The 13,137-nt window shown below is 39.1% G+C and overlaps 1 protein-coding gene across 4 annotated transcripts in view; it reads left to right on the forward strand.

Moving 5' to 3' along the window:
* The window catches only part of CFAP95 (cilia and flagella associated protein 95), a 158,884-nt gene extending 146,399 nt beyond the window's left edge, over nt 1-12,485 (forward strand). For 3 of the 4 annotated variants that reach the window (XM_059889246.1, NM_001079625.2, XM_024995947.2), the window contains 1 exon segment: nt 12,206-12,485. In XM_059889246.1, the coding sequence (XP_059745229.1) occupies nt 12,206-12,397 (192 nt within the window). In that variant the 3' untranslated portion in view covers nt 12,398-12,485. 4 annotated transcript variants of the gene reach the window in all.
* Nucleotides 12,486-13,137: the final 652 nt, after the last annotated feature.

A 13,137-nucleotide genomic window follows, 5' to 3' on the forward strand; every position in this document is an offset into this window, starting at 1 on the left:
AGCCTGGCAGGCTATAGTCCATGGGGTTGCAAGAGTCGGATGTGATTTAGTGACTACACCACCACCACCAGACTACATATTAAAAAGCAGAGACATCACTTTGCTGACAAAAGTCCACATAGTCAAAGCTATTGTTTTTCCAGTAGTCATGCTGGATGTGAGAGTTGGGCTATAAAGAAGTCTGAGGTCTAAAAGTTGATGCTTTCCCATTGTAGTGTTGGAGAAGACTCCTGAGAGTTCCTTGGATTGCAAGGAGATCAAACCAGTCAATCAACCCTTAAGGAAATCAATCCTGAATATTCATTGGAAGGACTGATGCTGAAAAGTGAAGCTCCACTTTGGCCACCTGATGGGAAGAGCTGACTAATTGGAAAAGACTCTGATGCTGGCAAAGATTGAAAGCAAAAGGAAAAGATGAGATGGTTAGATGGCATCACTGACCCAATGGACATGAGTTTGAGCAAACTTCAGGAAATAGTCAAGTACAGGGAAGTCCGGCATGCTATTGTCCATGTGGTTGAAAAGAGTCGGACATGATTGCGACTGAGCAACAACGACAAGCTTTAACCTTTGTATCATTTGGCAGTTGCTCATATAGTTCCACAAGGCTTCTCCAGCTTCTCTCATTGATCTTTATTTAGATATAGAGATTAATAGACACATAGATAAGATGGAGAGATAGATAAATATATAGATAATATGACTATCATATCTATTCTCTCTATCTCAAATTTCAGAAAACTAAGATCATTGGCATCCGGTCCCATCACTTCATGGCAAATAGATGTGGAAACAATGGAAACAGTGACATGCTTTAGTTTTTTGGGCTCCAAAATCACTGCAGATGGTGATTGCAGCCATGAAATTAAAAGATGCTTGCTCCTTGGAAGAAAAGCTATGACCAACCTAGGCAGCATACTAAAAAGCAGAGACATTACTTTGCCAACAAAGGTCCATCTTGTCAAAGCTATGGTTTTTCCAGTAGTCATGTATGGATGTGAGAATTGGACTATAAAGAAGGCTGAGCGCCAAAGAATCGATGCTTTTGAACTGTGATGTTGGAGAAGACTCTTGAAAGTCCCTTGGATTGCAAGGAGATCCAACCATTCAATCCTAAAAGAAATCAGCCCTGAATATTCATTGGAAGGACTGATGCTGAAGCTGAAACTCCAATACTTTGGCCATCTGATGCAAAGAACTGACTCATTAGAAAAGACCCTGATGCTGGGAAAGATTGAAGGTGGGAGGAGAAGGGGATGACAGAGGACGAGATGGTTGGATGGCATCACTGACTCAATGGACATGAGTTTGGGTAAACTCCAGGAGTTGGTGATGGACAGGGAGGCCTGGCATGCTGCAGTCCATGGGGTCACAAAGAGGTGGACACGACTGAGCGACTGAACTGCACTGAAAAGGTTATTTTTTGATGTGACTATTCATTGTGGTCATGTATGGATGTGAGAGTTGGACTGTGAAGAAGGCTGAGCACCAAAGAATTGATGCTTTTGAACTGTGGTGTTGGAGAAGACTCTTGAGAGTCCCTTGGACTGCTAGGAGATCCAACCAGTCCATTCTGAAGGAGATCAGCCCTGGGATTTCTTTGGAAGGAATGATGCTAAAGCTGAAACCCCAGGACTTTGGCCACCTCATGCGAAGAGTTGACTCATTGGAAAAGACTCTGATGCTGGGAGGGATTGGGGGCAGGAGGAGAAGGGGACGACAGAGGATGAGATGGCTGGATGGCATCACTGACTCAATGGACGTGAGTCTGAGTGAACTCTGGGAGTTGGTGATGGACAGGGAGGCCTGGCGTGCTGCGATTCATGGGGTCGCAAAGAGTTGGACACGACTGAGTGACTGATCTGATCTGATCTGATCTGATTCATATAGACCTCCATATTTTTCTTTGGGATGACCCTAACCCTAACTCATTAATGATATAGATGTTTATACCTATATTCACAGTCTATACCTACTTGAACTTCCCATGACTATTTTCTTTGGTTGAATACTTTTATTTGTTACAAATATTTCTCCTTTGTAAAATTTTACCAAATGAAAAGATATATATAAAGGTTTCTTAAATATATCCAACTATCTGCATGTTCTTTACAGCTGCATATGCCAGTTACTCTTATTCAATCATTGAGGAAAAAATATCCAATAGAAATGAAATCAATTTAAAAGTAATGTAGGGAAATGAACAAAGGAATCTGTCTAAAATGCCTATGACCTGTGATTCCCAGAGTTAGTAAAGTAATTTTGGCTGTAGGAGAATTGTTCTTTTCTTCCCACATCACTCTGTGTGTTTAGAAGACAGCCTAATTAGGGGAAGACAGGTCTTCAGCCAAGTGCATGTGAGTAGGGAAGAATTTTATATGTGATATATACTGAAATTAAACAAAATATCACAACAATCTACTTTAATATCTTTTAAAATTCCATCCAATGTGACATTTGGATAAATAAGCTTGTTGCCTCCATACATTTTAAAGAGTAAATGGAGTACACCAAATGAGGATGCTTAAAGGCATGCTAGGGAAGAATGATCTTTGCTGTATGAATACCAGGTGGCTAATAGCTATTTGTAATGGTGGGCACAAGGTTAGTTCCCAGTGACTGATTTGGGCAGGAAACAATCCATTGTGTATTTTTATGGATGAGCTCTCTAGATGAAGGAATTGAGACTGCTCTCAAATTATCTAGTGATATTAAGTTAGGTAGAGTTATTGATATTCTAGAAGGCAGGACTAAAACTGAAAATGACCTTGAGAAATAAAACTATGAAAAATAAAAAGTCCTAAAAAAACAGGATGAAATCAAATAAGAATAAGTGAAACCACAGAAATGGGTAAGGACTGGGTATATGGTTGACTAAGAAACAGCAATGTCATTTTATCCTGAAAAAATGGTTTGTAAGATAAATGATGCTTAGAGGTTATGGGAATGAGGTGGGAAAGGGATGGGAATCTAAGAATTGGATACTCATCACTTACTGATACATTTTACTGATGTAAGTGGTAAAACCATGTCTTATTTGTCTTTCACAAGGAGGGAAGGTTGACTGGGCACTCAAGAGGACCCTCTGTAATATCCTAACCTATTTTTCTATTATCTGTTAAAAATAAGAAGGAAGAAAAAGAGAAGGAAAGGAAAAAGAAAACTTTATTAGCCTTAATGCAGATTTTCTGTATAGTGATTCTCTTGCTGGGTCTTTAGTAGTTCCCGTTGCTGCAGGGCCTATTTGCCCTCTGTGTTCCTTTCTCTGACACTCTTTTTCCATCTTCTATCAGGATGTTTTGGTTTCCCCAACCATTCTCTGAAACAGCACAGTCAAAGATGACAAGAGATTGATTCTTATTGTTGGTTGTGTTTTATCAGGTCTTGCCCTCTATGATGCTTCTTTGGAAGTGAGTAGTCATTGGCTACCACTGCATTCTTTGTGTCCCGCCTTTCCTTAGAATCTATAGCTTTGCAATGCTCTCTCCATGACTTTTTGTCTCTGTCTTTCATGGCTTTTTTATGAACCCAGCCATAAGTATTCCCAAGAATTGGGTCCCAGAACCCTGCTCCTCTCATTTTACATAATCTCAGAAAATTAATCCACTCCCATGGCTCTGTAACCATCACCTTTGAGGGGGTAACTTATTTTTATATAATTTCAAACTTACAGGAAATTTATAAGACCAGCACAAGGAGCTCCCATATAATCTTTACCTAGAGTCACCAATTATTTACCATTTGAGAGTAGATTGGAGACTTTGTGCCTCTTTACCTATAAATAATTCAACGTGCATTTCTTAATAACAGACACATAGCCATGGTAAAGTTTTCAGCCTCACAGAAAATTGATACAGGATAATTATGAAAGCCAGAGTCCATATTCAAATATAATCCATGGTCCTAGTGATATTCTTTATCGCTATTTTACCCAATCAATTATCACTGCTGTGCACAGGGCACTGACTTCTCTCCTGGACATCTGTCCAACAGCATTACCTTTCAAATAAGAATTTTGTACTGATGTCATCTCTAATTAAAAATGTCTGAGAAGTGACTCATCATTTGCCCCCTTTAACAAGTCCTCCTTATCTCCATGTCTTTTTAATTCTTTTTAATGGTGTTAGAACTCTCCCAGCCATCCAGATTTGAAGGTATGAGCATCTTCGATTCTTTATCCCCAGTTAGGCTAGTAAGTCCTTTAAATTCTTCCTGTGAAATGCCTCCTCTAGTACAGCTCTGCTTAAGCTGTGTGCTCTGTTGCCCACCCATTCCATACTTCAGACGAATTCTGTTACCCTCATCTATCCGGAAGACTCGGACAATTCAGTGATATCTTAAGATATCTTAAGAGTACTTTGTCAGTGATATCTTGAGTACTTTGTCAGAACTCAGGGTCTGTGTGGCACCAGAATAGTGGATCAGCCAATAATGTGAAATAATCCACAAATCTTTTTCTATATACAATTTCTAAACACTTCTTCCCAACCCACTTAATAGATGTTGAGTAATCATTTAGATATTATGTTAGGGTGTTGAAACTCTAACAATTGTCCACAATTCACATATGCAGAGGAAGTATGTCTAACTGATCACTGGCCCTCTTCCTAAGCCCATCACCAGTGGGAAAATACTAATTCTCAGTCAACATAAGCTTAGTCTGATTCCATGATTTAAATAGCTCCTATAAGAAAATTTAATCTTTCTTGAAAAAAAAACTCACTTTCTCAGAGATCCTCTCCCACTTTCAATGTGTAGAAAAGAACTGAGACTGTTATCTGTTAAAAGGTCTGCTTACAAGGTTGGCCTTTGGTTGGCATGTGGAGATAAGAATTCCCTAATAAAAGTAGTTCACAGTGTCTGAACTGTTGGCACAAACAATGTGCCTTATGTTGAACAATTGTTTTCCTTCTAGGAGTCTGGAATTTTGGTATATGCTAGGCAGAGGGTGCCTATGTGACCAGCTCCTAAGAAAAATCTTGGCCTTGGAGTCTCTAATGAGCTTCCCCAGTAGGTAGCATCTCATACCTCATGGCTGGAGGGAATCAAGTGCATCCCATGTGATTCACTGGGAGAAGGTTCTTGATCTCAGAATTTCATACCTGTTTTTTCCTTGACTTTAGCCTATGTGCCTTTTCCCTTTGCTCACTTTGATTTGAATCAACTTGCTGTAATCAAGCATAGCCACGTGCATGCATGCATGTGCTCAGTCATGTCTGACTCTGCAACCCACAGACTGTAGCCTGCCAGGCTCCTCTGTCCATGGGATTTTCCAGGCAAGAATACTGGAGTGGGTTGCCATTTCCTACTGCAGGGGATCTTCCCTGACCCAGGGATCGAACCCATGTCTTTTGTGTCTCCTTCACCTGCAGGCAATGGCACCCCACTCCAGTACTCTTGCCTGGAAAATCCCATGGATGGAGGAGCCTGGTAGGCTGCAGACCATGGGGTCGTGAAGAGTAGGACACGACTGAGCGACTTCACTTTTACTTTTCGCTTTCATGCATTGGAGAAGGAAATGGCAACCCACGCCAGTGTTCTTGCCTGGAGAATCCCAGGGATGGGGGAGCCTGGTGGGCTGCCATCTATGGGGTCGCACAGAGTCGGACATGACTGAAGTGACTTAGCAGCAGCAGCATCTGCAGGCGGATTCTTTACAACTAGTGCTAGTTATTCTTTATAACTAGTGCTAGCACTAATCATAGTCACAAGTACAATTATATGTTGAGTTTAATGAGTCCTCTGAGCAAGTCATTGAATCTAGTGGTGGTCTTGGGAATCCCAACACACCCTAATTTTCTCCCTGTGGCAAACTGCTATTTTCCCCAAATGGTTGCCACATGCGCTGCCATGGCATGTGCTCTTACAATGTGATTTTGACACTCTTCACATTGAGAGGTAGAGTCCGTGTTCAGTTCAGTTCAGTTCAGTCGCTCAGTCGTGTCTGACTCTTTGCGACCCCATGAATTGCAGCACGCCAGGCCTCCCTGTCCATCACCATCTCCAAGTCTGTGTTACATCCCCCCAAATCTGGGTGAACTGTGACTGTGATGAAAGTGATGCTATATGATTTCTGGAGTAGCTGTTTAAATGCACTGCAGTTTCCTCTTGTTCTCTTTGTGCCAACCTTATTCTTAGAACCCAGTCACCATGCTGTGAGGAAGCCCACGCAGGCACAAAGAGTTGTTGTGTAGCTGTTCCAGCAACATCTAGTCTCTGGGATGATATCCCAAGTCTACCTGGTTGCTCTTTTTCTTACTGGTATAAGTGGCTATAGTCTGTGAGTCTTTCAGTCTTTTTCTATTTCCCACTCTTTTTTTCTGGGCTTGGTTGGAGCCCTCATGGCTTGTCTGAGATGACTGAACTTCATTTCCACTTCCATAGATACTGTTGACCCCACAGAAGCCTTCTGTGATTCCCATTCAATAACTAGCTTCAGTGCTCAGCTCTGCAGCTAACAGTTGAACCCTCTCTCCAGACTTGCAACTACTTTCAGGGTCTTGTTTGTGCCACAGAATACCAAACATGCCTCAGGACTGATGATTCTCAGACCTCCCTCTGCCTGACCAGGCTGCTTCACTGGTTTGAGTTTGGCTGTGCCCCAGGCAAACGAAAGAACAGCATGAGAGGTGGTCTGTTTAAAGATCTCATGAGAAATGAGGGCCAGGAGACCCCTATGCCTTTCTGCCATTATTCTCACGTATCTAATGTACTTCTCTCTGTCCATATCAATGAGACCCTATCTGGTTTAAATCTGTGCTGCAAGCTCAGTTGTGTCTGACTCTTTTGCGACCCCATAGACTGTAGCCCACCAGGCTCTTCTGTCCATGGGATTCTCCAGGCAAGAATACTAGAGTGGGTTGCCATTTCTTTCTCCAGGGAATCTTCTCAACCCAGGGATTGAACCCAGGTCTCCTGCATTGCAGACAGATTCTTTACTGTCTGAGCCACCAGGGAAGCCCTGATTTAAGTCTAGGGATGGGAAAACTGGGAAATGCATCAACTATTTCTCCTGTCCTTCTGTGCTTTTACCTATTTTCATCTTTCTACAATGCCCCAAACTTCTGTATTTTCCTACTCTATATTCCAACTCTTGTTTAAGGTTTCATGGCAAAGAATGTTTTCTCTCCATGCTTGGAGAAATCTATGATTTGAATCTTCCAGGTATGGTTATTGATATTCTAAAATCCTCAAGAGTGTGCATTGGATTGCAAGGTTGTTGTCTTTAGGAAAAACTGTATTTTTCATTAGAAGGTGATATTACTTTGCTCTTTGTCATTTTTTTCTAAAACAAATTTTGATCACCCCTTGGGAAAATGGGTGGTTACATACAATGAAAAGAGAAAACTAATAATAATTTTGAAATGATTACTCCCTCCCTATATATTTAGTTTCAGAGGTAGACCAAATTACTTGCTTGTCCAAAGCTCCCAGCATCTCAATTTGGCCTTGGGTATGAGCTGCAGTCAATATAAAAGGTCCTTTGATGTAGGACCTTCTTGGTTGGTGAAGCTGCTTTTTTTCTATTCTATTTGGTGCCTTTTGTACTAAACTTTGAAAAACATACTTTATTCTGCTTCCTTATAGTAATTATACCCTCATGGTTCCTAATAGTTTGTTCTTATTTTTGAAAACCTTCTTTTTTCACCTGTTCCATATTTGCATCCTTCTAATTCCTGGGTGTATGCTTAGGCAGAAATTTACTGTCTGCCTTTACTCCTACTTTTTAATATATTTCCATCTCCCTTGTTTTTGACCCATTTCCTTGCTCTAACTCTCAGTACCTCAGTGTTCCAATAATGCAGATTATTCAGGTATATATTAGATAGGATGCTTTTAGTAGGTTGTACAAAAACCAACTCAAACTAGATTAGGCAGTAAAAGTAATTTATTGGCCCATATATTTTTGAAAAGTCTGGCTTCAGGAAAGGATTGATATGGCAATGTCATCATACTTTTTACTGACTCTCATATCTGCCTTTTTATGGTATTGGTTTCATGCTATACTGATTGTAGGCAGGCTGCCAACAGCAGCCTGGGCTAGGTGCTTCCTTATTTATATCCAGTAGTGAAAAAAGAATGTTTTCTTCCCCAAACCCTTGAACAGAAGTCTCAGGCTTTGAGCTGTTTGGACAAACTGAAGTCACATGTCTAACACTGAACTAATCACTGTCGTTGAGAGTGGAGTGAGATTATCCTGATTGTCTTAGGCCAGTTAGATTCTGCCCCTAGACCTAGAGGGGGCTTAATCTACTCACATTGCATGGCTGCTGCTTAATGGGAAATGAGAAAAGTGGATTCAGGATGAGCTGGAGTCACCTCTTAAAGTTTGCATGAAATGAGTCTGTTCATGTCTTCCCAACTCAGTGTTCACTACTGACTTCACTTGAAATCAAACATGGTAGGAGTATAGACAATGAAGAAATTGTCAAATATTACAGATTCAGTTGTATGGGTTTTTTTTTGGGTGGGGAGGTTGGTTTACCATCTCTGATCATGGGAGGCATTCAGTTTTATGTGTGTTAACAGGCAACAAACATTCTCTTAATTAGTTTTCCTAACTTCAGCATTTTTCACCCCTTCTTATCCACTTGTAGAAAATAATGGCCTTACTGAGATATAATTTACTGAGATTTAATTCACATGCCATAAGTTTCACCCTTTTAAAATGTACAATTCAGTGATTTTTTAAAATATATCTCCAGTGTCATACAATCATCACCACAGTCAATTCCAGAACATTTTCATCATATCCCAAAGAAACCACATACCCAGTGTACCAGTCAGGTTTCTCTACAGAAACAAACCAAAGCTGAAATCCTAGGAAAACCAGTGCTTGAGAATCAGAAGCACCAACGAGCAGGATAAGATCAACATCTCAGCTCAAGCAATCAAGCAAAATGGGCCAATTCTTACTTTCTCTGCCTTTCTCTTCTATTCAGGCCCTCAGCAGATTGGATGATGCCTACCCACATTGGGGAAGGCAAACTACCTTATTGAGTTCATCGATTTAAATGCTAGTTTCATCTGGATACAACCCGCAAATAATGTTTAGCCACATATCTTGGTGCCTTTTGATCCAATCACATTCATTAATAGTCACTCCTCATTCTTTCCCCTCCATCATCCTCTGGCAAAGCAACTTTCTCTCTTTGTGGACTTGCCTATTTTGTCATTTCATATAAGGAATCATAAAATCTGACTTTTGGCTTAGTTTCATGCAATTAGCATAATATTCCCAAATTTCATCTATGCTATAGAGCTACCAGTATTTTATTCCTTTTTTTGGCCAAAATAAATTATTTCGTTGTGTGAATAGACCACATTTTGTTTATACATCCATGAGTTAATGACATGTAAGTTGTTGAGATCCATTTCTAATCATAGCTCTGGGATCCAGTCTTTTTCATCTTCAGTCTTTAGCACCTTCTGCTGCCAGAATATTTCTCCTAAAACATCACATTTATTCTTATCATTCGTCTCATCAAAACATATCATCCTCTCTGCCTAGGAGATACTAAAGGAAGGTGTTGACTTACATGTGAAGCTCTCCTCAGTTCCACTGCAACAGGGGTAGGAATGAGGAGATCCTGCTTCCTACTTAGAGGGCAGTTTGGCAAGTGATGCTCTAATCTCATTTAAAGGATCTCTACCTGACCCAAAACAAACAAACAAACAAACCTCAAAGAAATAGAACCCCAACACAAAGCAAAAGCCCAAAACTATATAGAAAGTGACATGGATATTATGTAGCTTTCAGATTTTATTGTTTGTATACTTTATCTTTGAATTATTAAGAATTTCATGAAGGTGCTAGTGCACTAATGTGTCTTACAAGCAGACAGATTGAAGCCCTGGCTGAATCACTGGCATTCTTTAGCTTCTTCGCTGAGATTTTAAGCAAATGATATTTTCTTGCATATAAAGTGGGAGTAATAATTCCTACTTCAAAGTCAGTTGTGGATTAAAAGTTATACTCAACTACCATGTTCAGACCATAATAGGCACTCAGTAAATAAGTAGACACCATAATTATTATGAGATTAGAATTTTCAATTGTTTTCAACAAAGCCTATCTAAGATTAGAACTATTTTGGTGTTCTTTCATTGTTTCATAGTTTTGGTGATTTAATTTCAATTTTGTCCTAGTGCTTTAAAATCAGTATCAATTTAAAGCAGAAATTAGATAATCAGTACAGGGGCTTTATGTTTCTTGTTTGCCATTATCCTTGATGTAATCTGAGTGAATTAATATTTCCTTTGGGAAGTGGAAATGATAGTGTTTTGTTCTATTACGATAGAAGTTTTTATGACGTACTCTAAGGATGCGTATGTGCTAAGTCACTTCTGTTGTGTCTGACTCTTTGTGACCCTGTGAACTGTAGCCAGCCAGGTTCCTCAGTCCATGGGATTCTCCAGGAAAGAATACTGGAGTGGGTTGCCATGCCCTCCTCCAGGGGATATTCCCAACCTAGGGATCGAACCCGTGTCTCTTATGTCTCCTGCATTGGCAGGCAGGTTTTTTACCACTAGCACCATCTGGGAAGCCCGCTCTAAGGATAAATACCTTAAATATTATACTGGGTTATACTGAGGTAAATTTCTCATAGGATGAACCTTCCAGCTTGGCATTTACTTGCAAGTATGACCTGATAGCAGTTATTAAAAATATAACCCGCACAACAAAGGAAACTATAAGCAAGGTGAAAAGACAGACTTCAGAATGGGAGAAAATAATAGCAAATGAAGTAACTGACAAAGAATTAATCTCAAAAATATACAAGCAACTCCTGCAACTCAATTCCAGAAAAATAAACAACCCAATCAATAAATGGGCCAAAGAACTAAACAGACATTTCTCCAAAGAAGACATACAGATGGCTAACAAACACATGAAAAGATGCTCAACATCACTCATTATCAGAGAAATGCAAATCAAAACCACAATGAGGTACCATTTCACGCCAGTCAGAATGGCTGTGATCCAAAAGTCTATAAGCAATAAATGCTGGAGAGGGTGTGGAGAAAAGGGAACCCTCTTACACTGTTGGTGGGAATGCAAACTAGTACAGCCACTATGGAGAACGGCGTGGAGATTCCTTTAAAAACTGGAAATAGAACTGCCATACGACCCAGCAATCCCATTGCTGGGCATACACACCGAGGAAACCAGAATTGAAAGAGACATGTGTACCCCAATGTTCATCGCAGCACTGTTTATAATAGCCAGAACATGGAAGCAACCTAGATGTCCATCAGCAGATGAATGGATAAGAAAGCTGTGGTACATATACACAATGGAGTATTACTCAGCCATTGAAAAGAATACATTTGAATCAGTTCTAATGAGGTGGATGAAACTGGAGCCTATTATACAGAGTGAAGTAAGCCAGAAAGAAAAACACCAATACAGTATACTAATGCATATATATGGAATTTAGAAAGGTGGTAACAATAACCCTGTATGTGAGATAGCAAAAGAGACACAGATGTATGGAACAGTCTTTTGGACTCTGTGGGCAAGGGCAAGGGTGGGATGACTTGGGAGAATGGCATAGAAACACGTATATTATCATATGTGAAACAAATTGCCAGTCCAGGTTTGATGCATGAGACAGGATGCTCGGGGCTGGTGCACTGGAATGACCCAGAGGGATGGGATGGGGAGGGAGGTGGGAGGGGGGTTCAGGATGGGGAACACATGTACACCGTGGCAGATTCATGTCAATGTATGGCAAAACCAATATAATATTGTAAAGTAATTAGCCTCCAATTAAAATAAATAAATTTATATTAAAAAAAGACAAAAAAATAAAAATATAACTGAAGATATTAGTCTTTGGAAAAATTATATTAATATAAAAGGTGTTAAATGGTAGTTAAATTGTAGTTGTTTTTTTCATATGTAGAAATAGTTCTTTATGCTGTATATTTATGGTTTAGAAATTTTTGCACATATAATAATTTATAATTTTATAAATAAGACAATCATTAATTAGACTTATCATTCATAATTAGAAATGCTTATAAATGCAATAGCCAAATACAAGAAGTGATGAGTAATTTGAGAGATTATATTAATCAACTGTTTGAAAATTAACCTTTGATCATAATAAGACTAACACATTAAAGATCAACTTTTGGAAATCATTCCTTTATACATATTTCAGTCATTTAATATTTAAATTGTCTTTTCCCTCCATAGGGTGATCCTTGTCAAGATGATGATTATTCAATTGTCCACAGAAAATGCCGTTCTCAGTTCACAGATCTAGATGGTTCCAAAAGAGTTGGCATCAACACTTGGCATGATGAGAGTGGGATTTATGCCAATTCATATGTAAAACGAAAACTCTACTCATTAACAGGTGGCCCTATTGCTCCCTTTTTAAAATAATGTATGGGGTCAGATTCTATAACTAACGAAAGGTAGTGGATGTAACAGTTGATGATTTTCTATCCTAATAAATACAATGGAAACTTTACATTCCTTTAACACAAAATCTTAAATTCTACACTAGTGTGTATATCTTTTTTTTCATAAGCTACTCTGGTATTTCCAAAGTTTAGTATGTTTATCATTGAAGGTATGTATAAAATTCTAGATAGTACTTGGAGGAATTTTATTTAATTGTACTTTATTTTATTGACTGGATTTATTTTATTGAATACATTTTATTGGGAAAAATACATAAAGCTAACACAGTCAAGCTCTTGATTGCTTAGGGTGTGTCTGATTTTAAAAAATGAGGTAACTTCCACTTTTAAGTGAATAAAAATTTAGGTGGTGCTCAAATTCCTCACGAAACTCAAATTGCTGAAATTTGAGCAACACTGACCCTATGATGGTGTTGAATGTGTGTGTATGTGTATTGAGGGGGAGTGTGTCTGTTTATAGACTTTAACATATCTGTGGTGGCTAGCTGCACTATGGATTATCATTTCAGCATGGTATTTTTTCCTTATTTAATATTTAAGGAATATTTTCCTTATTTAATATAACACCTCTTGATTGTATGGCATAACAGTCATGCACAGAATCTTAGTGAAACTTTAAGGGTTTAATGGAAAATCCAATCATCTAGTGTTCGATTTAGAAGAAATCTTAGCAGTTGTTTTGACTTACACTTCCATTTT

The sequence above is a fragment of the Bos taurus genome, chromosome 8 (genome assembly GCF_002263795.3).
Source record: "Bos taurus isolate L1 Dominette 01449 registration number 42190680 breed Hereford chromosome 8, ARS-UCD2.0, whole genome shotgun sequence".
NCBI lineage: Eukaryota > Metazoa > Chordata > Mammalia > Artiodactyla > Bovidae > Bos > Bos taurus.